This window comes from Scophthalmus maximus, chromosome 8, assembly GCF_022379125.1.
Source record: "Scophthalmus maximus strain ysfricsl-2021 chromosome 8, ASM2237912v1, whole genome shotgun sequence".
In the NCBI taxonomy this organism is placed as follows: domain Eukaryota; kingdom Metazoa; phylum Chordata; class Actinopteri; order Pleuronectiformes; family Scophthalmidae; genus Scophthalmus; species Scophthalmus maximus.
The window spans coordinates 1552203-1579673 of NC_061522.1; the positions used below are offsets into that span (position 1 = coordinate 1552203).

Here is a 27471-nt window from a genome sequence, read left to right on the forward strand (position 1 = left end):
TAGTTTTAAATCTCCTTTAATACGTTTGTCTCTCTCGCAGCTCTCGTAAAAACTGTCTTCATGAGTTCAAATTCAAATTCACAAACTAAAATGTTCAAAATTTTTGCCACTTGTCTCTAATATTTCTGTCCTTGGGAATGATTGTGCAGCGCTTTTTGACTTCTGGCAGTGAGCTCCGCGACACGGGACTTCTTGTTGTCGTGTTGATAATTGTACAGTTGTCACATCACAAAATTCAGGAAGTCTTGACGGCTCGTTTTGAAAAACAGTTTCTGAATAAGGGCCGTGTGGATTGATACTTTCACAGTATTTATACAGCACAGGGACTTTCTTTATTATAAATTATTAAAATAGACATGGAAATCTGATGTTCCACGTCGTGGTACCTTTAAGTCTCTGCAGGTCCCACTTGGGAGTGAAGTCAGATGTATGTTACACCTAGTTTCCTCTCCACTGAGGACACGTGTCGGAGGCTCGTGTAGGATTTGAAACCCGGAACTACACAAGAAAATAAGATCAGATGCATTCATACATCTTCATACATCTTCATAGACCTTCTCAAGGTCAGGAGCGAAAACCCATGTTCCGTCGTTGACAGCGAGGTGTTTAAGTATTGCAGTTATCAAGCGATTACTGTACGTGCTGGTCTGTACGTGGTCCTGCTGAAGGGCTCGTGACTGTCGGACTGTCGCAGGAGATAAGAGCCCGTCCCGTCACGAGACCTGCTCCTCTGTGCGTCGCAGCTTTGCATCTGATGCTGTCTGGACTGGAGCTGAGCTGATGGCCGGGCGTGATGCGGCAGCACAGGAAGGGGCATGATGATGACATCATCGCGTGGTCGCCCTGTCCCTCTGCACGTCCACCCCTGGGTGCCATGGCAACGTGGTGAGACGTGCCGGCCGGGGGGGGGGGGGAGGAGTCTCCGAGCCACTGAGAGAGAGCGAGCGGCGGGTTATCATGCAGAGGCAGCTTCCTCCTTCAGCTCACAGTCCTCCCCCCTCCCTCCCTCCTCTCTGCTGTGGGAGAAGCCCCCTCCTCTCATGTCCCCCTCCCATTCGCCCTCTATCTTTCACGCCGGCCAATCGCAGTGCTCGTGGGGGCAGGGTGTAATAGAACCACCAGTCCAGTGCAGAGTTGCTGCATCTCCCCAGAGCTAACAGGGAGCTAGCAGCTCAGAGGGAGGAGACACGGTCAAAACCAGCCTCTGTGTGTGTTCGCATGTACTAGTGTGTGTGTGTGTGTGTGTGTGTGTGTGCTCGTGTGTGTTCATGTGTGTGTGCCTGTCGCAGACTAGCAGGCACGACTGGCTGCTGCACTCCTGTTTCACCAGACTTCTTTCCCCCCTTTAACCTTGCCTTGTCACGGCGCTCGGCTCCGGCCTGCTTCCTGCTCCACGTCCAGGATAAAGAGGGATCACACTGTGGGGGGGGAACGGCAGCCTCCTCTCTCTCTCTCTCTCTCTCTCTCTCGCTCGCTCGCTCGCTCTCCCACCAGCCCGTAGTCGCTGACAGCTCCTGGAGGACGTGCAGGCAGGATGATAGCGGCTCAGCTCCTGGCCTACTACTTCACCGAGTTGAAGGATGATCAACTCAAAAAGGTGAGTGGGTTGAGTGAAAGGGAGTCGTGTGAGCGGCGGCGGCCGCAGCAGCCGGTCGGATGCCGGTTCACGGTTTGCTGCACGTCAAGTGTTCACACGAGCCTGTGGGGCGGATCAGGCTGGGAGAGGAGAGGAGAGGATGCAGCGTTTGGGAAGTGATGGATGGAGCAGGCCGTGACGAACTCTCGTATAGATCTGATCCTATTGTAGATTGTTCAGGGGGTCAGGAGGGTTCGGATGTGGGGCGTCCTGGACTATGGGCTGTGGGCAGCAACGATCTGGAGACGGACCGGAGCGGTTCCCGGAGCGTCGGTTGCCAAGGGCGTCGGAAGCTGACAGGTGTCTGTGAGCGGCTGTTGGGGATAAAGTCGTGAACGCTCCCCCTGTTCTTTTATTGCCTCCGGGGAAAGACGACGTGAATTCATTAGCAGCAGCTCAGAGGAACGTGGCCACGCCAAAGAGAAACCGACCTCAGGTCCAGAGAGAGGGAGTGGCATGATGTTCCCAGGAGGAGGCGGAGTCAGAGGCAGAGGTGGATGATTCATGATGTCACGGGTGATGTCACGGTGCAGCGTTTTTTTCCACGTGTCCTCTGGTGAATTAGGCCCGTGGTAACTGGGTGACAGCATTCCTCGAGAGAAGGAAAGTTCACCAAGCCTGTGTCCTCTCAGGGCCACATTAAGGAATGAGCTGCAGCCAAAATGTATGGAGAGAAATTAGTCTCAAAACGGTCACAAGGGTGAATCACAGAGTTACAAATGCGCACATGATTTGTGCTTACCTTTGGGTTTGTGTTCACGTCCACACCGTTTTACAAACGCACACTGAATAAATATTGACAAATATTAATATTAACAAATGTCGAAAAACATTTGAGACACATTTCTTTGTATATCATCTTACCTGTGCCAGTGGACTTTTGAGACTCCTTTATTCTGCAGTTCGCTCCATTAAGATTCAAAAATGTCTGTTGTGTTCATGTGCTGGTGGAAAACTGGGATTTTGTGCATTAGTGAGAAACCAAGGTTACGCACAGATCATTGTAACGCTCGTCGATCATGTGATACACATTCGTGACCTTTCCGAGACTAATTTCTCCCCGTAACAATGACTTTTAGAAGAGTGGAGGTATTAAAATATTCATTAGTTGCAGAATGCTGGAAAGAGTCAAACTCTTGGTGGTTTTCATCAATTAAAAAACTGAAAACTATTTTAGGGGTAATTCATACAAAATTTTGCTACTCAAATATAAACTTTTCATAACTTTCACCAGTTGCAATCACAACTAACAAGGCTTCTATGGTTTGAATATTAAACTAGTATCACATAGCTTCAAATAGCTGATATGGAATATATGTGATTTTTTGTGAATATAAAAGAAAACTCTGAATAACTGAATAAGACCTTAAAACTGACTGACTGTGACGGACAGAAATAGAAAACAAAAGTGATTCGTTGCCTATTAATTACTGGAAATCATAAATGAAAACCATACGTCATTCAATACTCTGCTGTGTTTTTGTAGCTCACGTTACACTGGTCTTTCTCAGAGGCTAATAATAGTAGAGAGGCCTGAAACAAACGTGTGGACGGAAAAGATCTCTGTGACCCCGTGACACGCGCGGCGTTATTATACAACTATGACAGTGAGTGTCCAGTGCAAATCTGCCCAAACAAACATTCCTTAGTTTACGACTAAGACCAGTTTTAGGGCCACATTGAGGGGAAAAAGGGAGACTTTATTAGAATGAAGTCGTAATATTATAAGAATGAAGTCTTGATTTTACGAGAATAAAGTTGTGATTTTACTTGAAATTCTTTTATTTTATTTGAAATTATATTACGGAAATCAACAGCAACCCAAGACACAGACGAGAGCCTCTTCAAAGTCCTGATACTGATGACTATAATCTCAAAATATCTTGACTTTACTCTTGTAAATTCACAACTTTAATCTCAAAATATTTTGACTTTATTCTTGTAAGATTACGACTTTAATCTTGTAAATTTACGACTTTATTCTGAATATATATTACGACTTAATTCTCAAGATATATTGATTTTATTCTTGTGAAATTATGAGTTTATTCTTGTAAATTTACGATTTTAATCTCGTAAATGTACGACTTTATTCTGAATATATTACGACTATATTTTCAAAATATTTCGACTATATTTTCAAGATATTTCAACTTTATTCGCATAAATTTACGACTTTATTCTCAAAATATTTTGAATTTAATCTCCTAAATTTATGACTTCATTCTCAGAGTCTCCAATTTTTTCTCTCTCGATATGGTCCTAAAACTCCATCGCATTAATCGGATGCACTAACTGTAATACAACACTAACGAATCTCTCAACTTTCCCAGTTTTGTGACGCGGTGCTTTAGTTCAGTTTTACGCAGTAAAAGGTGAATCGTTCTGTTGCGCTCAGGATGAGATACTACGTGAAGTCAGTGGTAACACGATCTCCGGTGTCCTGACCATGTGAGAATAATGGATGAGGCTGGAGGGGAAACGATCTGCACGTGATTATTTTCTGTCACAGTGAATTATGGAATTTATATCAGTGATCCTAAGGCAGAAGAAAGGGAGGGAGGGAGGAAGGCATTTAGATCGTTGTTGAAGTTAACGGTTAATTTGTCTGGGACCAGTTCAACATTTGGTTAACCAGTAACACAGCACGGACTGAAACATCAGTGATGTTGCGCAGTTTCATTATACGCGGTACACTGTGTGTGTGTGTGTGTGAGTGTGTGAGTGTGTGAGTGTGTGTGTGTGTATGTGTGTGTGTGTGAGTGTGAACGAAATAACTTGACAGACTTTCACCAAACTTGGCAGGACTGTTATTTGGGAGTTTATCTCCAGATTATTAACTTTTGGAGCCGATAGGTAACATGTCGAGAAAAATATGCTCAATGCAAATCACATTTTTCAAGATATCTCTAGAAGTGATCTCTGCTTCCTACAGGAATTATGCAACAAAATCTTCAAATGTGTTTCTACTTCTTTACAATAAGTAAATACAAGTCTGTAATGTTCTGGCGTGTTTGAAATGCTCCCTGACGCTCCCGTGCCCCGTGTCCTGTGCCTTCCTTCAGATCGATAAGTACCTGTACTCCATGCGTTTCTCGGACGAGACGCTGAAGGACATCATGAACCGGTTCCGCCGGGAGATGGAGGGCGGGCTCGGCCGGGACACGAACGCCACCTCCACCGTCAAGATGCTGCCCACCTTCGTCAGGTCCATCCCTGATGGCTCAGGTACATGAAGAGCAGATCATTATCTAACTGAACATATATGTGATCGGAGATGCTAATGCACAACTAGGATATAATAATAATCTCCTTTTGATAACTCAAAACTCAATACAGTGCACAGCATGGTATGACCTGGAATCGAACCACGACAATCTGTACCAAAGTCAGCGGTGTAGCCCACTAAGGATTCAGTCGTTTTATAGTTATGCTGAGAAAGACAAACGAAAATGAAAACATAAAGACAAATGTATAAATTTCCCGTGGATGAAAATAATTAAAATCAGATGAGAAGTTAACTCTCAGATATTGATAATAGCATTTCAATTATATAAAAAAGAGTGTCACATTGACTCGTATACAGTGTGTCTGTACTGGACTGTGAGTTAGTTACAGCACATCCTGATGCATCGGTTAAAAAATAAAAAAATGTGCTGAGGTGTTCAAAAATCGTCAGCTCTCTTATGTGACACAAGCCTCTTTGTGCTCTGGATTTGGACTCAGTAGATCACCATTGTTTCAGGGCCAAAGCGTTGAAACAACGCGATCACATGGTCTCTTCATCTCATAACATTAAACCACAGCCAGGTGAAAACACCCGTCATGTCTCTTCTATTAATTTAGATTTAGGCTAATATAATCCATCCACAACCTTATATACAGTGTTAAATATTCATGACTGCTAGACAGGGATAACATGATAACTGTGCTACATTACGATCATGATTGTGCCTCGTTTGTTCTGCTGAAATTAAGATTGGCAACTTAAATGACCAAATTAAGATATTAAGATTCAGGGTCACATCATACTGTACTAAAATTGGAGTGTAAATCAATATATTTTTTAAAAAAGAACCAGAGTTTGGCAGGATACAACTCATATTAAAAAATCATTAAAAATTGGTTAGAAAAAAGCTGTTATTAATATGTACTATGTGTTAAAATATAACAAATATGAAAAATTCAATTTAAAAGCATATTCTAGCCCAAAGATTACCACGTCTTTTTATTCTAATGATGGGGCCAGAATATTGAAGTTACAGGAAAACGTAAACATAGTTTTAATTTTTGGTAACTGTAATAATCAAACAATAACAGATTAGTAATTAACTTTAATTGACATGGGCATGATTTATTAAATAAACTTACTAAATCTCATGTGCGACTTACTTGCCATCTGTATTTTGGTTCACAGTTCGCTAGAGCCAGTCTGCAGCGCGACCTAAGAAATCTGTAAAATCGGTGTACTAATAGCCAAATTGTTTTAAATACACATTAGCCAGGTACTAACCTAAATGCTTAATGTCCTCAGAGAAACCAACCCACCGCTCTGAACGGCTCTTAGAGTCAAAGTCAAGAGTTTTTCCCTCCACACACAAACCAGGCCTTTGCTGCCAGCGCGACTCGTCCTAGTAAACCGCGTCCAAACACAAAAATAACATCAAGTGAGCGTCACACGTGCTGAGGCCCCAACAAGGTCGGTGGCGGACGACACCGTCACCTTCTGGCCTTTACATTATAAATAGCCCCAGGTTTCAACAACTACATTGTGTTAGAAATGGATCAAGCTAAGTTGAAGCCATGGTGAAAACTGAGAAAGATTTAAAGGCTAGAACATCAATAACAGACCACGGCAATGAGAAAATAACAACGTTTCCTCCCCTGTAAACTGAACTGTTCAGTATCAGCTGATCTAATCCCTCGGAGCAAACTGTCGGCGTGAGTCAAAGGCCAACGAGCGAATCAAATCATGGCTGAGCTCTAATGGCGCCAGTTAACAGAGAATAGTAAACTTTACTGTGTAATACGAACAAAATATAGAGTTTAAACTGTAGAAACACCAGCTCATCTTAATCCGGTCTGAGACTCAAGAGTCTGGTTTTAGCTCTGGAGATTTTAGTTTGAAATACATCAACTGAGATTCCAAAGATCCATTAAGACTCCATGTTGTTTTCTGCACCGCATCCATGATGTGAAATTTTCCTTTGCGACTTCACAGTTTGAATCTTGTTTGGGGAAGTCTGACATCTCAAGTAAGGAAAACAAAGTAGAGGCAAGTAAATCTACTTTAAATGGCTGTTGCTGATACAACACGGTACCAGCCTGCGCGTACAATACGTATTGTCACATCTCGTGGAACTATAATGATGGCAGACCATCGACGTGACATTGGTATTTCGGTAGCCAAGAAAATAACATGGGGAAATCAAGGTTTATAGGGATCAATACCATAGAGGTAGGTGCTGTTTTCCTATTGTCATTACACTGTGCAATCATTTTTAACATCATAATGACAACTTTAAGCCAAAAAGTTTTCTATTCCCGCTTTGATATATGGAATTACTGCAACAAATACTGAGAGCACCACAGGTAACACATGAGCTTGTAGTGGGACTGGAGCTATGGACCGGACACGAGCTCTGCAGCAAGTCAGTAACACTTTGTTGGTGTCAAGCCTGGTCACATCTCATTCCAGTCAGGTCGAGGGGTTAAAATAGCACAAGGCAGCAAACCCCAGAGTCACGGTGTCACTGAATGAAGAGCAGACTAACGCTCGAAAGGAAACAAATCATTTTAGTTTCAAAATGAGAAAAACAACTGTTTGCAAACTAGGAGAGTTACCGCACCAAGCGATCAAATATGGGAGCTAATCTTCTCATAGTAAGATTTTAGAGCCGGTTTCCACCTGGGCACAAGATTGTGAGTTCATTTTTCAATGAGTGAAATGAACCCAACTCTGTATCTGATGGTGTGAGAGCTCCTCTCTCTACGGACGATCCCTTTACATTTGGGCTTGTTGCCTGGAGCGACAGTCTCCCTCTGCACATGGCAGCTCTGTTCACATAAAAGGGTTTAGTTGGAAACTAGAGCTGAAGTGCTTCCTTAAACCAGGTCATTTTTGTTTGTGTTTGTCTCTTTAGTCTCTAAACAGACATTTCCTCTTTTCATGCCTCAGTTTCTGAAGGGTTGAGTTTCCATTACCGACTCTAATCATGCTGTCGTTTTATCACACACTTGTAACGACAGAAAGCTGTGACCTGATTCCCAGTGACGGGAAGTGAAGAGTAAGAAAATAAACCCGATGAGGCATTTAACTCACACCAGGGTCGATGAAAGATCCTTGATCTTCTGCTTTTATGAGCTTAAGAGTCCGGACACGAGTACAAACACACAATATGTGACATATTGACATTCATCTCCCAGCTACCAACAGGAAGTGCTCCCTATTTGAGCATGTAAACCTTTTCAAGTAATAATTATGAACCTGAATATGATGTAATAGTCCTCCCTTTATCTTCATCAAGGTTATAATTTTTCAGATTTTCTTGATACTATTGTTAAGAGATGTGGATCAAACATCATGGTTATTTTGGAGGCTGCATTTTGTGTTACTGTTGAACTGTATTATTGACGCAACCCCAACAACAACTCACGGATTACCCTTCTAAAATCTCTACCGCTTCTCTGGGTTCTCGTTCCGACAGAGAAGGGAGACTTCGTAGCATTGGATCTTGGGGGGTCTAATTTTCGGATCCTGCGCGTTAAAGTGACGCGGGACAAGAAGCAGCCGGTTCAGATGGAGAGCCAGGTGTACGACACCCCTGATGACATCATCCACGGGAATGGAACTCAGGTGATCACACGGATGCGTCACCCTTACACGGGCCTTTGATTTGAAACATCAGGGTTCAACCATGTGGATGTTTCCTTAACAGACCTGGTTCATACTTTCCAAAAAAAGACAATCGATGTCTGTTGCTAAAAACAAGCAGCTCGTGTCCTTTTATCACCAAACACTGCACGAGCCGGGTCAGACAGTCGATTGTTTCCACTCAGTGTTTGTGTCTGCTCGACGTACAGAGCTCAGTGCTACAGGTCAGGCTGGAGATGGCTTTGTGTAAAACGACCGCCTCAGTAACGCCGAGCGTAATGAGGGTGACGTCGGAACCGGCGCTGACCTACACTGAACTTGCAGAGAACAGCTGGCAGTCGAACTGTAACTCGATAACCAAAACACCGGCGACCGTCTGAGGCCGCGTGATTGGTCCAGAGCAGGACTGAGACACAGACGGAGCAGGACAGATGCTGTTTTAATGAAATGTCGAAGGGGCAGCTGCCAAAAAAATGTAACGTGAGGAATGAACAGCTTTGTTAACAAAGAGGCCTAGTTGCATTGTGAGCGATTTTTGTAAAATATAACATTTCGTGCAACCGTCATTACAATGATGTTTTTTTTTATGCTAGTTACAAATACTGTAATGTAAAACCCTCAGAAATAGAAATCAAGTTGTTTACATTATGTATGATCGTTTGTGTTGTAGCTTTTAAATCAACCTGGAATTGTGAATGTGTTACTCGGCAACTAGCTGGTACGTCACCTATTGGCTATTGCAGTCTCCTTAAAGAGGTTTTTAAGTTAGGTTCTGAAACACAACACTTCAAACATAAAACAAACCTTAACATTTGGGACTTTTACACTTGAATATCCATTTAACTCCTGATGAGATATAAGATAAGGATAATCAACTTGTAATAATAATGTTTGTGGATATGTTGTTGGTAATGCCGTCTCTTGATTCCACACTGATAAAGTCCACTCTCTGTTTGCAGCTCTTTGGCCATGTCGCAGATTGCCTGGGTGATTTCATGGAGAAGCAAAAGATCAAGGATAAAAAGATTCCTGTGGGATTTACGTTCTCCTTCCCCTGCGCCCAATCCAAACTGGATGAGGTAAACATTTACAATTACATACAGTATATGTTATTTTTTTTTAAGTAAAAGGGATTATTGAGCTTCAGACAGCTTCCAGACGTACGGTCTTCGTATTTTACATGAAGATCACTAAGGACCAAAAAAAAAGTTTTTTTCAGAATAGTACAGTATACGTTTGTGTAGTGTAACTGTTGTCATGGGAACCTTTGCAGAAACTGCCAGTGAATGTGGTTTTTGGAGATGATGCTGTGGTTAGAACAGCAGCGGGACATACATATCAAACCCGAACCAGTCAACCTGTACCTGGAAGTTTAATGTTATAAACGACTTGTTTTACAGGCAGTGTTACTTACATGGACAAAGAAGTTCAAAGCAAGTGGAGTTGAAGGTATGGACGTTGTGAAGCTTCTGAACAAGGCCATTAAGAAACGAGGGGTGAGGGCTTCTCTATTTTTTTCATTCTCTTCTATTACATTACCAAAATGCAATTTAAGAAATTATGGAAGATTTTTTCCTTTTGTCATTTTGAGTTAAATGTGATCTTTGTGTTTCCAGGACTATGAGGCCGACATCATGGCCGTGGTCAATGACACTGTTGGCACTATGATGACCTGCGGATTTGACGACCAGCGTTGTGAAGTGGGAATAATTATAGGTAAGGACACAGACTACATGTTTTAAAAGAACCTCAGAAGAGCAACAAAGTACCTCACAGTACCATGAGCACAGTTCTACATGTGAGGGCGCCAAAGCTATTCTTTAAAGTCAACATGTGAGGCCGGAGTCATGCAGCTCTGTGTCCCATTCAGGAACGGGAACAAACGCCTGCTACATGGAGGAGTTGCGTCACATTGACCTGGTGGAGGGGGACGAAGGCCGGATGTGCATCAACACCGAGTGGGGCGCCTTCGGGGACGATGGGTCCCTGGAGGACATCCGCACAGAGTTTGACCGTGAGATCGACAGGGGCTCTGCCAACCCAGGAAAGCAGCTGTAAGATTATTGGTTTTTGTTGTCCGTTTTGATGTGACAGGAGGTTGATATGAATCGGTCTCGTTTCTGATTAAGTTGCCACATCAGCAAAGTTGTTTTATCTATTTCAACTAAGTAGTATGCTTGAGTTCTTGGGGATCCTGCGCGGGATCCTGTCAGGAACAGGTTCTTTGTGCTGTTATTTGACACTCACGACTCCAAAAAAGATCTGTTTTTGTTCCTTATGTAACGGAAAAAGAGGTTGGAGGCCTCCCAAACTCCTTCTGCCAAGCAACAGCAGGATTTCAATTCCACAGTTGGCCTTCAAAAGACAAGATGAAGTGACTAATACAAACTGCATTCATGCTGAAAAAATGCTGCCATGTTTCGCTTTGCTCAGGTTTGAGAAGATGGTCAGTGGGATGTACATGGGAGAGCTGGTCCGACTCATCCTGGTCAAGATGGCCAAAGAGGGGCTGTTGTTTGAGGGACGGATAACACCCGAGCTCCTGACAAAAGGAAAAATCGAGACGAAACATGTCTCCGCCATCGAAAAGTGAGTGACGGGAAGGAAAATGTTTTTTCCTCAGGAAGTTTGAAAGGTTTTCGCGACTTATGCGACACAACTAATCAATAAAACGAAACAAACGACATGTTCTGCAGAAGCATGGAGTAAATTGTTAATGATGAATGCCTCTGATTTCAGGACTAAAGAAGGATTGAAGAAGTGCATGGAGATCCTGACCAGGCTTGGGGTGGAGCCTTCGGATGAAGACTGTCTGGCCGTGCAGCACGTGTGCACCATTGTTTCGTTCCGCTCGGCAAATCTAATCGCTTCAACGCTGGGGGGCATCCTCGCTCGCCTGAAGGAAAACAAAGGAGTCGCTCGCCTCCGCACCACCGTGGGCATCGACGGGTCTATGTACAAGATGCACCCTCAGTGAGTATTCCAGGAACTGAAGGGAGAGTTCGACAAAGAGCAACATCCAGGGATGTTGCAGTAAATACCAAAATGCGTTTTTGCGTCTTCATGAAGACATAAATGAAATGACAACTACACTTAGAAATCACAGCAAGGCACCTGCCCTTTAGTCATCTATTTATACAGATAAATAAGCATATCTTCTCCTCTCTGAACAGATACGCTCGCCGTCTGCACAAGACGGTGCGCCGCTTGGTGCCGGACTCGGATGTGCGCTTCCTGCTGTCAGAGAGTGGGAGTGCGAAAGGCGCAGCCATGGTGACAGCAGTGGCGTACCGTTTGACAGAGCAGTCGCGCCAGATTCAGCAGACTCTGGCAGAATTCCGGCTGAGCAAAGCTCAGCTGCTGGAAGTGAAGAAGCGCATGAGGGCGGAGATTGAACGAGGCCTCAAGAAGGAGACCCACAAGGAAGCCGCGGTCAAAATGCTGCCTACCTTTGTCCGGAGTACACCAGATGGAACAGGTGATTAAAGAGACATACGACATGTGGAAGGGAAAGAACCAGCGATAGAGACAGTTTCGTCTCGCAACTTATGAATGCTAAACCTGTCTTTGATACAAATTTTCCTCCAAATCCGTCTATAACTTTTTGAGTCATACTGCGAACAAACAAACAACTCAAACCGATCATACTACCTCCTTGGTGGAAGTAAAACTCTGGGACAAAACCTGAAAACACTAAAGACTTTTTTAAAAGTCTGACTGGAAACATCGGCTCTGTTGGGTCGTACGAGTACAGGTCGACATCCCGTCTGTAAATCATAAGAGTTTATTTGTGCTTACATTATAAGTCTGCCGTTCGATCCCCTCCTCTTCTAGCATGCAGACTTTTATGTCCGTCGCAAGAAACTGAACCCTAAACATCAGTGTTTGAATGAATAAGTGATATAGAAGCACTGTTTGAATGTGTGGGAATAAGTGAAATGCTGAGTGGTTGTTAAGACTAGTGAAGTGCAAAATAAATGGTCCATTTCCATTAGGTTTCAATTTCTGTGATCAACAACGTGGTAAAGGAACTTAGACTAAGTTCTTCTTCTTTGTCGTAGTTAATGGAGGATTACAAATGGGACTAAAATTCAGCTGACACTTTTCCTACTTGGCAGTTTTCCAAAAATTCAAAACAAGAAACATACTGTACTTAAGCAAACACAAGTGAATCAGGTTCGCCTGCATTATTTCCAAGAGATCATTATCGAATTAAACCATCATTAGAACTAATGGCAGTGAACAGATTAACGTCACAGACCACGACCAGTTCAAACAAGTACATGAAGATTCAAAAGCCAAGAGAAACACAAAGAGCCTCCTATTTTATTAATTAATGAGTAAAACCTCAAATGTTCCTGCTGCTATGAAAAACACTTTTCATAACACAACTTAAAAACAGTTTGTCTTTAAGTTGTGTTTTTTGAGGCTTAAGCAACAATATTTGTTGTAAAATAAAAATCAATACGATGGAGAAGAACATTCAGTGGAGACAGATGTAGTTCTTTTGGTTGCTCAGGCTAACAATGTTTCTCTTGTTATTCAGAGAACGGAGATTTCCTTGCTCTGGACCTCGGAGGGACAAACTTCCGTGTGCTTTTGGTAAAGATTCGCAGTGGGAAGAGGCGAACGGTGGAGATGCACAACAAAATCTACGCCATACCCTTAGAAGTCATGCAGGGCACCGGAGATGAGGTAATGAGGATTTCTCGCTGAAGATAATTTGCATTCTTTATGAACCCGAGGTCTTTTCTGCAATTTATTCCCTTTTCGATTCACAACCAACATTTGGAGGATGCAGCTATCCACAGTGCATGATAGTAGAGTTTGGGTTTGCATGGTGACGAAGAGAAACAAACATGTTTGCCTCACCATAGAAACTTAAGTATTAGCACACCCAACCATATCTGTGTAAACTACTAAAAGCACGTCTCTCTTCCAGCTCTTCGACCACATTGTTCACTGCATCTCTGACTTCCTGGACTACATGGGAATGAAAAGTGCTCGACTGCCGCTGGGTTTCACCTTCTCCTTCCCCTGCCACCAGACCAGCTTGGACGCAGTAGGTTTTCAGCAAATTAACTCAGAAAAGCAGTTTTTGTAAGAAGAAAAAATAGAGGTAGTTTTCCCAATGTATATGGTGCCTTATCATCTATTTGATAATTTACAAAATGAACATCACGCTGTATTGAGGAAAACTTGAAAGTAGAAACTGAACCATAATCTCCTCAGCAAAATGTTTTATGATGTTTTACATCAAGTGAGAAGTAGAGTCATTTTCTCATAGACTTCTATAGAAACTACCAGTGGAGTCGCCCCCTGCTGGTAATTACAGAGAATACAGGCTTCAGACACTTCCACATTGGTGGTTCATTTTCCAGACCTGGTGACTACGCTCGTCTTTATGTACAGTCTATGGTCCATACAGGTGGATCCAAGAAAATATCTGATAACAGTTCACATGAGCAACACTAATTGTCTTTTTCCATATTTGCTCTTCCTGTTAAAGGGCCTAAGAGTTGAACCTTTAGTCAGAAGGGCATTCACCAAACTAACGCAGCATGTAGTGCTTTTCCACACAGCTTAGTTTATTTACACTTTGAACATTCAATTTTTTTCTTCACAGTAAGTGTTCTGTGCTCTGCAGGGTATTCTCGTAACCTGGACCAAAGGCTTCAAGGCCACGGACTGTGAGGGCGAAAACGTGGTGGAGCTTCTTCGGGAAGCGATCAAGAGGAAAGAGGTAATCGGACACGATCTGATTCAATCACACCATTAGCTTTATGATTGTTGCTAGAACTGCAGCAGAACAGACACCAACAACAAGTCTGTCCACGGCTTTCAACAAGTAACACACTTCATGTGACGTTTACTGTGGCATTATTCTGCCGCAACAGCAAGAAAATGACCTGGTCTTTATGAAATCAAAGTATTTTTAAAAACCTAATTCAAAAGAACTAAATTCAGCTTTTGAAAAAGTTTTAAAAACTTTTTTCAAGCATCTATATTTTAAACCTATCTGCCATTTTCCTGCTCGTTGAAATTAACTTCCAACTGCTGCTTTGCTGATGCACCAGTGAAATTCTTATATCAAGGGACTCACTAATAGTGATTTCAGATCTTCAGTGCTTTGACGTGAGTTTATTTTATTTCTCTACTGTACATTAACCACTGATTTACTTTGATAAAGTAGAGAAATTAAAACGTTTCCTGCACCGAAACTCTGCAAGAAAGTCATAAAGAATGTGGAGATGCAAAAAAATGATCTGTCTATTAGAACACTTCATACTACATTATGGGAAAATACTCCATAAATACAGTAGTAATACAACATATTTCGCAGTAGTCATCTACTGTACTGTACCTTTGGACTGAAGAGAAAATGTGGACTTTCAGCATAAAGACACCTAAGTTTAGCAGCATGACCTGGTTTATACATCACAGAAAATATCAGTATTTCATTTTTTTTATGTATTCAGGAAGTTTCTATATTCAAATGTGATCACTTTTGAGCATCTTACATTGATCTCACACTTTTAGATGGAGAATCCAGTAAGTACTAAGTGACTGTAAATCAGTAACTGGCAGGTAAAGCATTGAGGAACTGGAGCAGTGTGGTCATTGTATGAACAGCATGTCATGATAACACCGGGAGAAACCTACCATCAGAGGAGGAGCGTGCCTTTGAGTGTCTGCAGTGTCTCGTGTCTTATTTAAAAATTGCCACAGCGATGAAAAGGATGATCCTCTGTTCTGTGAGCTTGTTGAATTGTACTGCGTCGTCTGTGGAGGAATGTGAGTGAACTGCATGCTGCTCAAGTGTGTGTGGCGTTTGAAGAGTTGCCAGGTCAACTGTTGGATGTAAAACTTGGAATCAAAAAAAGCTTTAATGTACAATGGAAATGCGGATTCGCAAATATAGGAAGCTAAATGAATCCTCTGACATTTTGTGCCTTGCAGATAAAGAGAAATAATCATCTAGCTAATCATTTTTTAAAGTAACATGATTTGAGCAACCTGAAGCATGAATCTGGAATTGTGGAAAACCATTAGTGTTTATTGAAATGTCTACGTAATTTCATCACCCTTCGGCCTGAGACTAGTTTCCCTTTGTGTGTTGTTTGTTTGTTGGTAGGAGTTTGAGCTGGACGTGGTTGCCATAGTGAACGACACAGTGGGGACGATGATGACTTGTGCATATGAGGAACCCACTTGTGAGGTGGGACTGATCGCAGGTGAGTTCCAACACCACTGCCTTTACGAGGAAACTGCTGTACTCATGTTCATTATACTTAACACTGCACTCTACACCGCCAACAGAAGTACTACTTATATTAATAGTATGAGGTCGTGTTGAGGGTTGAGGTTGACGGACTGTGGCCATGTGTGTCCTTTCAGGCACGGGCAGTAACGCCTGCTACATGGAGGAGATGAAGAACATTGAGATAGTGGAGGGAAACGAGGGCCGCATGTGCGTCAACATGGAGTGGGGGGCGTTCGGAGACAACGGCTGCCTGGATGACATCAGGACGCAGTACGACCAGGCGGTGGACGAGAACTCGCTCAACGAAGGCAAACAAAGGTCAGGAGGCTTCTGATATCAAACTGTATCTTAGTATCCCCACCACAGGTTGTTTGAACACCTCTACTGTCCAGGTTGTGTCGTAGTTGGATCAAATTGAAGATATAAAACCATGAGATATAAATAAAAGCAATCCTTCTCAAGGATTTTCTTCCTTGGGTGCTTTTGTCAAAATTGCCAGGTTTTAAAGATTCATCCCCCCCCCCCTTTCTGGTCAGGTATGAGAAGATGTGCAGTGGCATGTACCTGGGAGAGATCGTCAGGCAGATTTTGATCGATCTGACCAAGCGTGGCTTCCTCTTCCGCGGACAGATCTCCGAGACGCTGAAGACCAGGGGCATCTTCGAGACCAAGTTCCTGTCGCAGATTGAGAGGTGAGTGAGTCACTTCGCACCGTTACAGCCAGTGAATCATCAGAGCTGACACATTTAAAATCTTACTGGCTATCCAGAGCTAGTTTAAATCAAAATTAAAGGAGCAGTAAGTGATTTTCATCTTTCCTCACGGTCTGCTAGCTGTCAGTTCTGTGAGGCAGTTGTAAACATCACTTCCTGACACTCTGAGACGTGCTAGCGACAGACACAACGACACCCTTAAGTACAATGTGTTACAATACCCTATTCTGACATATTCAAAAAGGTGAAAACCAAACAATCTTTTTTCGGAACACACTTCACTTACTTTACTTTAGTAGAATTTAAGCTAACAAAAAATGTAATTGCGGTGAACTGAACATTTCGAAACATTAGCAGCACGTAGTATGTTGTGGTTTGAGACTTTTACAACTGTAAGACATGAAATAGCCAGAAAGTCAAATACGATCTACGTCAAAAACATACCAATCTGCTGGTATGAGTTAGAGGATATCTGCAGGACAGTGTGGCACCTAAGGGGGATAACACATCTAGGAACGAGGCGGCGGCGGACGCGATGCGGCGACTTGAGTTCATACACTGTTTAAGCCTACCTTGGCCTCTGGGAACAGCTGTGAGGGATCCGGTGACTCTGCTGCTGTTGGCTGACCTCTGACATGCCTCTCCCACCCACCCCCACCCTTCCTGCTCCACAGCGATCGTCTGGCGCTGCTGCAGGTCAGGGCGATCCTGCAGCAGCTGGGGCTCGACAGCACCTGTGATGACAGTATTATCGTCAAGGAGGTGTGCGGCACGGTGTCCCGCCGCGCGGCTCAGATCTGTGGAGCCGGCATGGCGGCGGTGGTGGACAAGATCCGTGAGAACCGGGGACTGGACCACCTGGACGTCACCGTGGGCGTGGACGGCACGCTCTACAAGCTGCACCCACAGTAAGACACGGGGGAATGTAATGGAGTGGCGTGTTTGGGGCTGAAAAGTTAATTCGCTCAAAAAATATTACAGGGCATATTATTATCATATAATTTCATCACGCTGCACAAAGGATGCATCTTTTTTTTTCATATCAATCATTGGACGACCTTGGCTTCGACTGGCAGACAACAAATTATTGAATCAAATTTTTTCAAGACATTTTATAAATAAGATTTTAAAATGTCAGTATGCAGAAAAAAGGGTCAAGACGCTGCTAATAAAAGCGTAAGTGGTTATACATATTCATATAAATACATTGCTGAAGTCATTGATCGATTACTTCACAGAAAAAAATATATTTAAAAAAACTCATCAACCAATTTGACGAGACAATCTTGACTAGCTGAGGTTTTAATCTGAATATTATTTCCATTTTTAATTACATCTTTTTCAAGTATTTCTGTATTTCACTGAAATTCTTTTGGCATCGGCACCAAACCTTGATTTTTGTTTTATTGACATCCAATAAGGAGCTACTTCTTTAAAGAAGAAGAAACAGAAGTGTAGAAATGACTGGATCAAATGTGAACAATGTAACAAAAACACAAGCGTTGGTTCAGACCTTGGTCCAGACTTTCGAGTGTGAAGACGCCCTCAGACTCTGCATTTGTTCAAGGCCCTTTGTCACAAAAACATCTAAAAAGGTCACGATCCTTGTTCTATTGGAGATCAAGATCCTGCTCACTGAGCAGGATTAATATGTTAACGTTAGCTGGACAACTGCACCAAGTAATAGAACTTCAGCCCGCGGCTCAGTTATCCAGAGGAGTTCAAATTTCGTCTTCACGAGACAAGCCCCCCGAGTGAACGTCCCTCGCCGGCGGCTCATCCTGGTCGTAAAGCTCAAGTGACAGCTGCATTTGTCGCTTGTGGCAACAGCATCTTTCACCACCTCCTAACCACAGCTTCCCATTTCCCTCTTTCCCTCAGCTTCTCGCGGATCTTCCTGCAGACGGTGAAGGAACTCGCCCCCAAATGTGACGTCAACTTCCTGTTATCTGAGGACGGCAGCGGGAAGGGGGCCGCCCTCATCACTGCCGTGGGCTTCCGCCAGAGAGAGCTGGACGCACAGCAGCACTGAGGAGCTCCGCCCCTTTTGTCTTCTATTTACCTGCTGCTCCACCGTGACCTTCACCGCCGCACAGCCCAAACCCCCCCCCCCCCTTGGCAGCCGTGACTCCACCTCTGCCCCCACCTGGCCCCACCCACCACAGCCAGAGACACATGCTGCATGCATAGGGAATTAAAACTGAATATCTAAATATTTATTTAAGCAGCACCGGAGGGTTTTATCATTTCCACGTTTGTACATTTTCCTCGATAGCTTGTCGATTATCTGATAACTCTAAACTCCTTTAGGCGTGCAATATTTGTGTATTTGCTAATTTTATTTTTATATGGAGGCAAATATATCATTGTATTTATATAGCTGAGGCCACTTTGAATCCCAGAGGTCATTAGGATTTTGCTCCAAATGGACGCAAGAAAATGTCTGCACTTTTTATACAAGCGTAACAACAGCAGCATTTCGACGTACCTTGCGAACGAAGGGCCGTCCGTCTCCCTGAGAGGTGAAAAACATTTTTACAAGCTCCGCTGGATCAGAAAGCCAGTTCCAAAAGGGCTCGCTGCAACGGGTCGAACGCAAAGAGTCACGGCTGTTAAAATCATCCTCATTTTACGTTCAGCGGGAACGCGCTAAAGCGCTTAACGTGAAAAGGCTCAACGCCACTTAATGTTCTAAAATAGCGATCAATAATGGCAGAATTTCTCAGTTACGCGTCGTCATGAACTCTTACACCTGTGAAAGAATCTAAACTGAACGCCTATAATTATAGACGGTATTTTACATTCAAGCTGTGTAATATTTAGAAGAACTTATTCTCAGAAATTGAATATATTGTCCATAACTTTGTCCATATATGTATAATCAACTCTGAATGAGGTAAATACAGTAACATGAGGTGGACGTCGTGTTGAATACGGTTGTTGAACTAAACGGTCCAGAATACGTCGCGTTCACATTGAATTTTTAGACGCTGACGGAAACCGGAAATGGAATTGGCGGTGCGCCACCGTAAAGTGTCCCCTGTCGGTCGCTCAGTTGGTTGCGGTTTGCAACTTTACCACCAGATGCCGCCAGAAAAATACAAAAATTACACGTCACGTTACGCCCACGATTTAGCACATTTAGTAGCGCTAAACCTTTTCACGTTAGGCAATTTAGAACGTCCCCATACGACGCGCTCGCACAACGTCCTAGGCTACTAACCCCTCTTTGTGTAACCATCAGTGTAACTCACACGTTAACGTACTCCAGCAGCACCAAACCATTTATCCCTTGAGAGCTGAGAAGGTTTAAAAAAAAAAAGTGTTAGCGTATACCGTTGCTGTTTGTGAACTACTATACTTTTGGTGTTGTGATGAAGACCACATCTACTCATTGTGTGTGCAAAGAATAAATATTCATCAGGCCCACAGAGTCAAAACGAGTGGACACCATACGAGCGCTTTTGTGTGTGTGTGTGTGTGTGTGTGTTCGTGGCCGAGTGACAAGTGTGTCTCCTGTAATGACCTGTAGCTTTCAATGTCCGAAGCTCCGTCGAGACTGCATGCCTTACATCGAGAGAAGGGAGAGTACTGGATTATTTCCTCCCTTTTTTGATTTTATTTTTTACATCAATATAGATTTGTGAACGACACAAAGTGAAAAGTGAATCCATTAAATTATATAACTTGTTGTGGAGTAAATCCTGGTGTCTCTTTCTTAAAACTCTGACTACAAGTGTCATCTTTTCCACGTAACTGTTCAAAATTTCTATGGAATAGTATTTATGGAATAACTTAATGTGACATTTGCAACAGATGGTTCCAAACTAAATGTTCTAAAACAACTTGTAATATACTTTATGATCCATCCCCTTGAGAAAAAAAAGCAAATTTGTCCTTCAATCCATCGTGGAATTTTGACTTTACTGCAAAATTAATTTGGGTTATGATTAATAGTTGTAAGATAAGATATTCCTTTATCTGCCCACAATAGGGACATTTGGGTGTAACAGCAGCAAAGTGGATAACAGAACAATTAATAAAGCAATAATATATGTACAAATTATTACATCTTTAATCATACTATATTATGTATTATTAATTAATATAGTCTTTAAGATGTCATGAAAAATGATCAGTGTTTGTCAGTCTACCAAAATATTAAACACACGTTAGAACTGTAAATAAGGATAACTTCTTAAATTCGAATTTACAATTATTTTCTTTATTCATCGATTAAATGGTTTTGTTTGATGCAATGTCAGAACACAGTGAAAGTGCCTGTTTCATGGTGTGCTGAGAATTATTTTTCCACCCAAGCAACAGTCAAAAACCCAGGTAAACATTTTCCTGAGGAGTTTATGGTTCAATCTCTAGTTGCAAGTCTTCTTCAATAACAGCACGATGTTTATTTTGTACATTATGGTCCCGTTACAGTCACACAGACGCGCATGGATACAGCTTGATTGACAGCTGGCACCGTCCAATGGTTGCAGGTGTAGGTTGGACAAGTTCTCAGTCAGACCACACCCCCCAAATTCTACATCTGGTTGCAAACAAACAAAAAAAACAAGAACCTCAACTCGAAGCTTGAAAAAAAACAGAAGCATACACCAACAGGCGGGTTCCTCTTGGAAACAACAAGTGGAGTCGCCCTCTGCGGTTGGTTCCGGAGAACACAGGTTTCAGACACTTTATTTTTTTACCGTTCATCGCTCCTTGAAAAAAAGTAACCATCTTAATTCGGCTGTGCTCGGATCTCCAGACGCTGCCGCCACGTCACTGAGGTCTTTATCAGTCGAGATTTTTACTTTACACAATCACACTCCCCCGTCGTTACATTTGAACACCTGCCAACACATTCAATCTGTCGGCACTTCTTTTACAGCGGTCGCTATGATTTAGCCCGCGTATTTATTTAATTTTGCATTGTTGCTATTCAAGTATTTTTCCATTATAATGCATTTAATATGTTGCTTTGTCCATGTTCCACGACTGGTATATATTTTAATATGAAATGTATAGATGTGGTTTGTTCAGCAGTGTGTGTGCGCGTGTTATGTAGGGCTGCAATTTACGATTATTTTCATAATCGATTGATCTGTCGATTAATCGGTTAGTTGTTTGGTCCATAAAATGCTGTAAAAATGTCGATCGTGTTTCCCCAAACCGCAAGATGATGTTTTATTTCGTCCACACACCAAAGATCTTCAGTTCACTGTCACAGAGGAGCAAAGAAACCAGGACATATTCACATTTAAGAAGATGAAATCAGAGAATAAAAAACTACTTGATTAGATTATCAAAATAGTTGGATTTAGTAGTGGATTACTAATCGAGTGACCGTTGCAGCTCCAGTGATGTGTTGCAGGTATTTGTACACAGGTGTGTGAGCTTGTGCTTTTTAATGTGACAGAAGTATCCCAGGTACCGATGGATGAACCAGAGGCAACTCCACATCCCTTCTCTCTGAGTGTGTGTGTGTGTGTGTGTGTCTGTGTGTGTGTGTGTCAGTGTGTCTCAGTGTGTGTGTGTGTGTGTGTGTGTGTCAGTGTGTCTCAGTGTGTGTGTGTGTGTGTGTGTGTGTGTGTGTGTGTGTGCAGCCCTCACCAGGTTGGCTGTGTTAACGCTGAGGGCTTCCTGCTGCATCCATCTGCCCGAGTCACGGACGAGCGGCGGACGGTCGCTGCTCACCGCAGGTACGTGCTCTCCGTTGAAGCTTCGCGCGGTGACACCGACTGTAAACGAGTCGAGTGTCACGTTCACGGGATCTGCACTGGAATAGGAAGAAGAAGAAGAAGAAGACGGAGGAGGAGGAGGAGGAGAAGGAGGAGAAGGGAAAAAATGGGTGGTAGCCCGTTAGCTAGCATGCTAAAGCTGAACTAGTTGTTGTCGACGGAGATTTGCGCTAGCCAGCTAGCTAGCATATGTAGCTAATGGGTTAGCAGCGTGCGGGGCTGAGCATCGGACAGCTGCTCCCTCCGGGTTGCTAGGCGCGTTGCCAGCGGCCGTTCGACAGGTGAAGATTCACCTTCGTGTGTCGGGCGACGGCGGCGCTCGGTGCGCACGTGCGACTCCGCGGGTTTTGCGCAGATTCCCGTGCGACTAATGTCAACAGCTAGCTTGCGAAGCTAGCGTTAGCCCCCCCCACCCCCCTCTCCTCGTCCGTCGCCGCGGCGGCGCTGACGCTGGTCGGTCGGTCGGTCGGTCGGGTTACCTGTCCGCTTTCACATCCCCTGCCTCGGTTCATCAGCCAACCGGGACCAAACGGGTGTTTTTGTCGTTAGGGTACCGGACACGGACAAGCCACGTTATTTAACACTGACCCCCGAGCGGCGGCTGGGCTCGCGCACGACACGTGCTGTCAATTAGTCCCCCCCCCAAAGAAACCCAACAGGTGTTGCAGATGTTGCACGCGCGCGACTCGGCGGTGACAGCAGGTCCTCACCTGCGGCTCCGTGACGTGGCCTGATGACGACACACAGCAGGGATCGAAACCGAAGCCCGACATGTTGATTGGTTATTCGATTAGTCGATTGATTCCGCGACGGAATATCGCGAGGAGTGGAAACATAAAAGAAAAAGTCCATTCAAAACAAAGAAAAGTCTTTTATAAGAAGCATGAGTCGAAATCCATCGACGATCAATCTGACAATTCGATCTATAGACTCGATCGTTTGAGCGCTGATGTAAACGTGTGTGTGTGATCAGTGTCATTGCGAATCCTTCAACAGGTTTTTAAACGGAGACGGTGCCGCCGGTGGAGATCGTCTCGCCCCCTCTCAGGACGACAAAGGGCAGCTCGTCAGTTTCGGCAGCCTCCAATCAGACTCATGACTGTTTGACGGGACACGGCCCCACCGTGGCCCATGCACTGTACCCGTTTCCCTCCCTGTCCTCCTTACCCCTCAAGCTGACGCAGAACCCCAGGCACCTCCCCCCCCTCCCCCACCCCCACTCCCACCCGATCCCCAGCGACTCGCCACCGCCGGCCATGGCGCCCGGCACGGAGACCGTGCACTACATCCACCTGCACAACTCCAGCCAGTCGGTGCTGGAAGCCCTGCGCACGCAGCGGCGCGAGGGCCTCTTCTGCGACGTGACCGTGCGGATACACGACGCCTCACTGCGCGCCCACGCCTGCGTCCTGGCGGCCGGCAGCCCCTTCTTCCAGGACAAGCTGCTGCTGGGCCACTCGGAGATCTCTGTGCCGCCGCTGGTGCCCGCCGAGACCGTGAAGCAGCTCGTGGATTTCATGTACAGCGGCTCGCTGGTGGTGCTGCAGTCGCAGGCCCTCTGCATCCTCACCGCCGCCAGCATCCTGCAGATCAAGACGGTCATCGACGAGTGCACCCAGATAATCTCTCAGAGGAAGGCGGCCGCAGGGGCGGCGGCGGCGGCGGCGGCAGCAGCGGCGGCGGCAGCAGCAGGCGGAGCGATGCTGGGAGGAGTTCTCCCCAAACAGGAAGAGCGCGGTGGGGGCAAGGGGAGAGAGAGTGGCGGCAGTGCAAGCTGTTCTGTCGGCGGAGCGAGCGGCGGTGGGGGATATGCAAACTTCTCCAACTTCATGGCTGAGTGCGCTGCGAGTAACATGGGTGCGGGGTTGGGGGGTGCCAACGTCAGTGTCGCCGAAGGCGGCCCGGGCCCGATGGAGCAAGCCAACGCCGTGAGTCTGATGGCACTGGGCGACATGGGCGCCGGCTCCATGTGCGGCGACGGGATGGGCTCCGCGGCCGGCGCCATCCTCATGAAGCAGAGCTCCAGCTGCACTCAGGACGTCCGGTACAAGCTCCGGGATCTGCTGGCGCAGACGGCCAACGGCGCCAACGCCAGCAGCGCGGGTAACCTGTCGGCGGGCTGCAGCTCTGGCGTGGCCAGCGTGGACAGCATCGGCAGGGACAGCCTGCGCGGCAACGCGACCGACCTCTCGGACGACCTGGTGGGGATGGACCGGTACAGCGAGGAGGAAGACCTGGTGGACGGGCGAGAGCGGGGGAGAGACGTAGACCGAGACAGGGGGGCGAGCCACAGCCGCAAGCAGAGGCAGCCGCTGAGACTCCAGGTAGGGGGAAGGAAGGGGATGGGGTTGCCATGGTTACAGCTTTCAGGCATGCAGAGCTGCAACGCTTTGCCTTTTTTCTTTCTTTCGCTGCTTTTCCCTCTTCCTCGCACACTCACTGCATTGGCGTATATATCGCTGAGATGTTTCTGCACTTTGCGCCGTCGTCGACGAGAAGCTCGCGTCTGGATTTCAGCAGTTATCACCTTGTTGATATTCTATGGACTTCTGCATATTCACTGTACGGCATTAAAACTTCAATGCTCTGTTGTTCTTATAGAGACCCATCTGCTGCCTTTGTTTTCATTTTTCTTCTTCCTCCTCTATTTTCTTTTGCAACTCACAACTGAAATGAACTGGACCTTTTTTTTCTCCTCCAGGTGCTGGGAGGAGAGGGAGTGGTGGTGAAAGACGAAGGGGTCCACGACACCGACGGCAACGTCTACACCTTGGAGGAGGCGAGGCGAGATGGAGGGCAGGACGGCTCCCAGGAATCCATGGCAGGCTTCGGACAGGTAGGTTCACACTCGGGGTGAGGTGGAGACGAGTTTTCAAAAATACACTGTGCATATTTTAAGCGTTGAAGTTCGCGTTGTTGAATTTTTATGTGCTTCAGGATGAAACTTTTTGAGGATTATCCTAAAAGCTCAGCACTTCTGTCGCACGTCCTGAAATAAGTCGAGGGGGGGGGAAACGTGGCAGAGCACATTTCTGCCGCAGCCTGCTGTAACTCGGGCAACAGCTGCCGCGCAGTCAGAGGGATTCAGGGATTCAGGCACAGTTTTTCTGCAGAGAAAGTTCCTGCAATTGGGAAAAATGAATACACATCCCCTCGGGTTTTAAGAGGGTTAAAGACTTTGTGTTCTTCACGCAGAGGAAAGAAAAGCATGTGATCATCAATTCACCCTGAACTAAGCTCATTTTCTGTTTTTGGGGCAGTTCTTTTTCTTTTCTCTGCAGCGCTTTAGCTCACATGACACGATGTGAAGCCTCTTCACGTTATATATATATATATATATATATACTTGTTTATCTCAGGACAGACTGTGACTTGTTCACACGTCGTTGTTCATTTGAATGACGGATGTAATATTTTTCAGAGAAACATCTCGTTATTACATTTTTCACAACTTTTTAGTGTATTTATAATATTTGTATATGCTGCTTTTTATACGACTGTACTACTTTAATGTGACCCTTCACCTTGAGAATGCAAATTTAAATCCAAAACTTGACCAGATACTATTAAAAAAACCTGAATATTTATTTATTCTAAAACTAATTTTTGGATTTTGGAGATGAGATTAGAACAATCACCCTTTGAGATGGTAAGAGATGTTTCCATGATATGTTATAAAGTCACACTAGAAGATTTTAACCCTGTTTTTTCTGTTCGCCGACAAATTCTGGGCCTCACCCAAATGTGTTAGAGGGGCAGTAAGCGATTTGAATCCACTTTTAAAATAAATTTTTTTAAAAAACAACATACAGCTGTCGGTTCCGTGTGCGCGCTGAAAAAAAATCTTTTTAAAAAACCATTTACAAAGCCCAGGCTCTGTAAATTGAAAAACCAAATAGTGGTATGGACCAGTTTGAAACATCACTCCCCGACACCCCGGCCGCGTACTGCCCCTTTAAGTCGGGGCTCACAACTGACGTCTGCCAGATGTCTAGCAGATATCTGCCAGACGTCGACGAGCCCAAATCCTGTAGTGTGAACTGAGCTGTGACTGGCAGTGAGTGTCGACTACTACGTCAATGACGGTGCAGTTCCATTCGTAGGATGACATGACTCGATCCAAGTCATTTTCGCTCTTGGTTTTTATTGAATGGTGTGATTTTGCAACATCAAAGTAAATATAAGTAAACACTGTATCTGTTTGCCTGACAAACGGAAAGTTTCTCACCTTGGGATTTCCGTCTGCTCTCTCTGTTGAGGCGAGCTCCACCCATGCCGGTTTCTTTCTTCGAATCACCTCCCCAGCCATACGTCAAACCGTACCTCTGATAAACTGCTGTTCTCACAGTAATGTAGCCTGACAGGTCAGACCGCACCATGCAAACACATTCTTCCAACATCTGCGCCTGCACACGTGGTGCTGGTGCAGAGAGAAACGCTTGCAAATGCAGCTAACGAAACGTGAACTGGTCTGCGCAGATCCGCACATGAAGGGAGACGCAGCGGAGGAGCTAAAGATTGTTGTGTAGTCGGAGGGGCGTCTGTTCGTTTTGTACATGTGCTCACATTTGTTGCGGCGAGCAGGATTTTCAGCCATGGAGCAGGTAAGAGTTCAGCATCCTCCCGGTAGGGTCCGAACCCAAGGGGCGAACACCTACAAAACTGGTTTGGCGTGAGATGTATGAGTGTTGGGATCTTTTCCTCGTGGAAACCTGTATTTTTTGTGTGCGTGTTGCAGGATTTCTACGACGAGCAGGGCGTGTTCTCCGAGAGCTTCTGGCCCCAGAGCGAGCCTCCTCGGGCCATGGCCTTCAACCCGAGAGGACGAGTCAACAAGCCTCTGACTCCGCCCCCGACCACGCAGTCCATCAACAACCAGGTCGGTCGCTGTCGACTTCCTTATCTGGTGATGCTTTGCGGTAACACATTATGCAAATATTTAACCTTAAAAATAAAACCTTTAAAAAAAATCCTTTTTGACGCTACACTGGCTCGACAGAATCAGGCCGACTGAGTTCAGGAGTAATGGCAAATTGTAGATCAATTAAAAAACATGTAGACGTATTTTAAAACCAGCGTTCAGAGGAAACTTTTGAAATATTTGGGTTAATTTTAATCTTATTCTTGTCTGCGTCTCGTCCAAACTTGGTCGTTGTTGAAGAGGAGTGATTCTGTTTTTGAAACCAACAGATAATTAAAGGCCTCTTCCTCTTAAAAAAAAATGTGTTTACCTCATTGTCGCTTCC

At 44.7% G+C, this 27471-nt stretch overlaps 2 protein-coding genes and 1 long non-coding RNA gene across 5 annotated transcripts in view; 2 read left to right on the forward strand and 1 right to left on the reverse strand.

Moving 5' to 3' along the window:
- LOC118311966 lies at nucleotides 1-22924 on the reverse strand. Of its 3 annotated transcripts, none has more exons than XR_004794116.2 (8): nucleotides 22705-22924; nucleotides 22098-22263; nucleotides 17060-17221; nucleotides 16339-16449; nucleotides 4714-4852; nucleotides 2379-2421; nucleotides 2068-2287; nucleotides 1-1950 (listed from the first exon to the last, which is right to left on the reverse strand). It is a non-coding gene; the product is annotated as an uncharacterized LOC118311966 (long non-coding RNA). The 3 variants fall into 3 exon arrangements; XR_004794114.2 differs by adding an exon at nucleotides 2501-2591 and having other exon boundaries at nucleotides 1-2287; XR_004794113.2 differs by having other exon boundaries at nucleotides 1-2287.
- Nucleotides 1459-19135, forward strand: LOC118311964 (hexokinase-1-like). The gene is made up of 18 exons (XM_035636149.2): nucleotides 1459-1597; nucleotides 4702-4864; nucleotides 8344-8492; nucleotides 9470-9589; nucleotides 9911-10006; nucleotides 10127-10226; nucleotides 10381-10564; nucleotides 10944-11099; nucleotides 11250-11483; nucleotides 11684-11988; nucleotides 13057-13205; nucleotides 13453-13572; nucleotides 14158-14253; nucleotides 15646-15745; nucleotides 15909-16092; nucleotides 16311-16466; nucleotides 17162-17395; nucleotides 18369-19135. The coding sequence occupies exons 1-18, from the start codon at nucleotides 1535-1537 to the stop codon at nucleotides 18517-18519; spliced, it is 2760 nt and encodes a 919-aa protein (XP_035492042.1). The 5' UTR covers nucleotides 1459-1534; the 3' UTR covers nucleotides 18520-19135.
- The window catches only part of zbtb45 (zinc finger and BTB domain containing 45), an 11355-nt gene continuing 5923 nt past the window's right edge, over nucleotides 22040-27471 (forward strand). The window contains exons 1-4 of the mRNA XM_035636151.2: nucleotides 22040-22186; nucleotides 23222-24549; nucleotides 24927-25061; nucleotides 26964-27104. Coding sequence (XP_035492044.1) covers nucleotides 23482-24549; nucleotides 24927-25061; nucleotides 26964-27104 — 1344 coding nt within the window. The 5' untranslated portion in view covers nucleotides 22040-22186; nucleotides 23222-23481. The remainder of the gene's footprint in view (nucleotides 22187-23221; nucleotides 24550-24926; nucleotides 25062-26963; nucleotides 27105-27471) is intronic.

Coding starts and splice junctions, on each gene's coding strand:
- LOC118311964 (XM_035636149.2), top strand. CDS start 1,535: ATGATAGCGGCTCAGCTCCTGGCCTACTACTTCACCGAGTTGAAGGAT. Junction 10,007..10,126: donor AGGCCATTAAGAAACGAGGG/GTGAGGGCTTCT, acceptor TTGTGTTTCCAG/GACTATGAGGCCGACATCAT. Junction 13,573..14,157: donor ACCAGACCAGCTTGGACGCA/GTAGGTTTTCAG, acceptor TGTGCTCTGCAG/GGTATTCTCGTAACCTGGAC.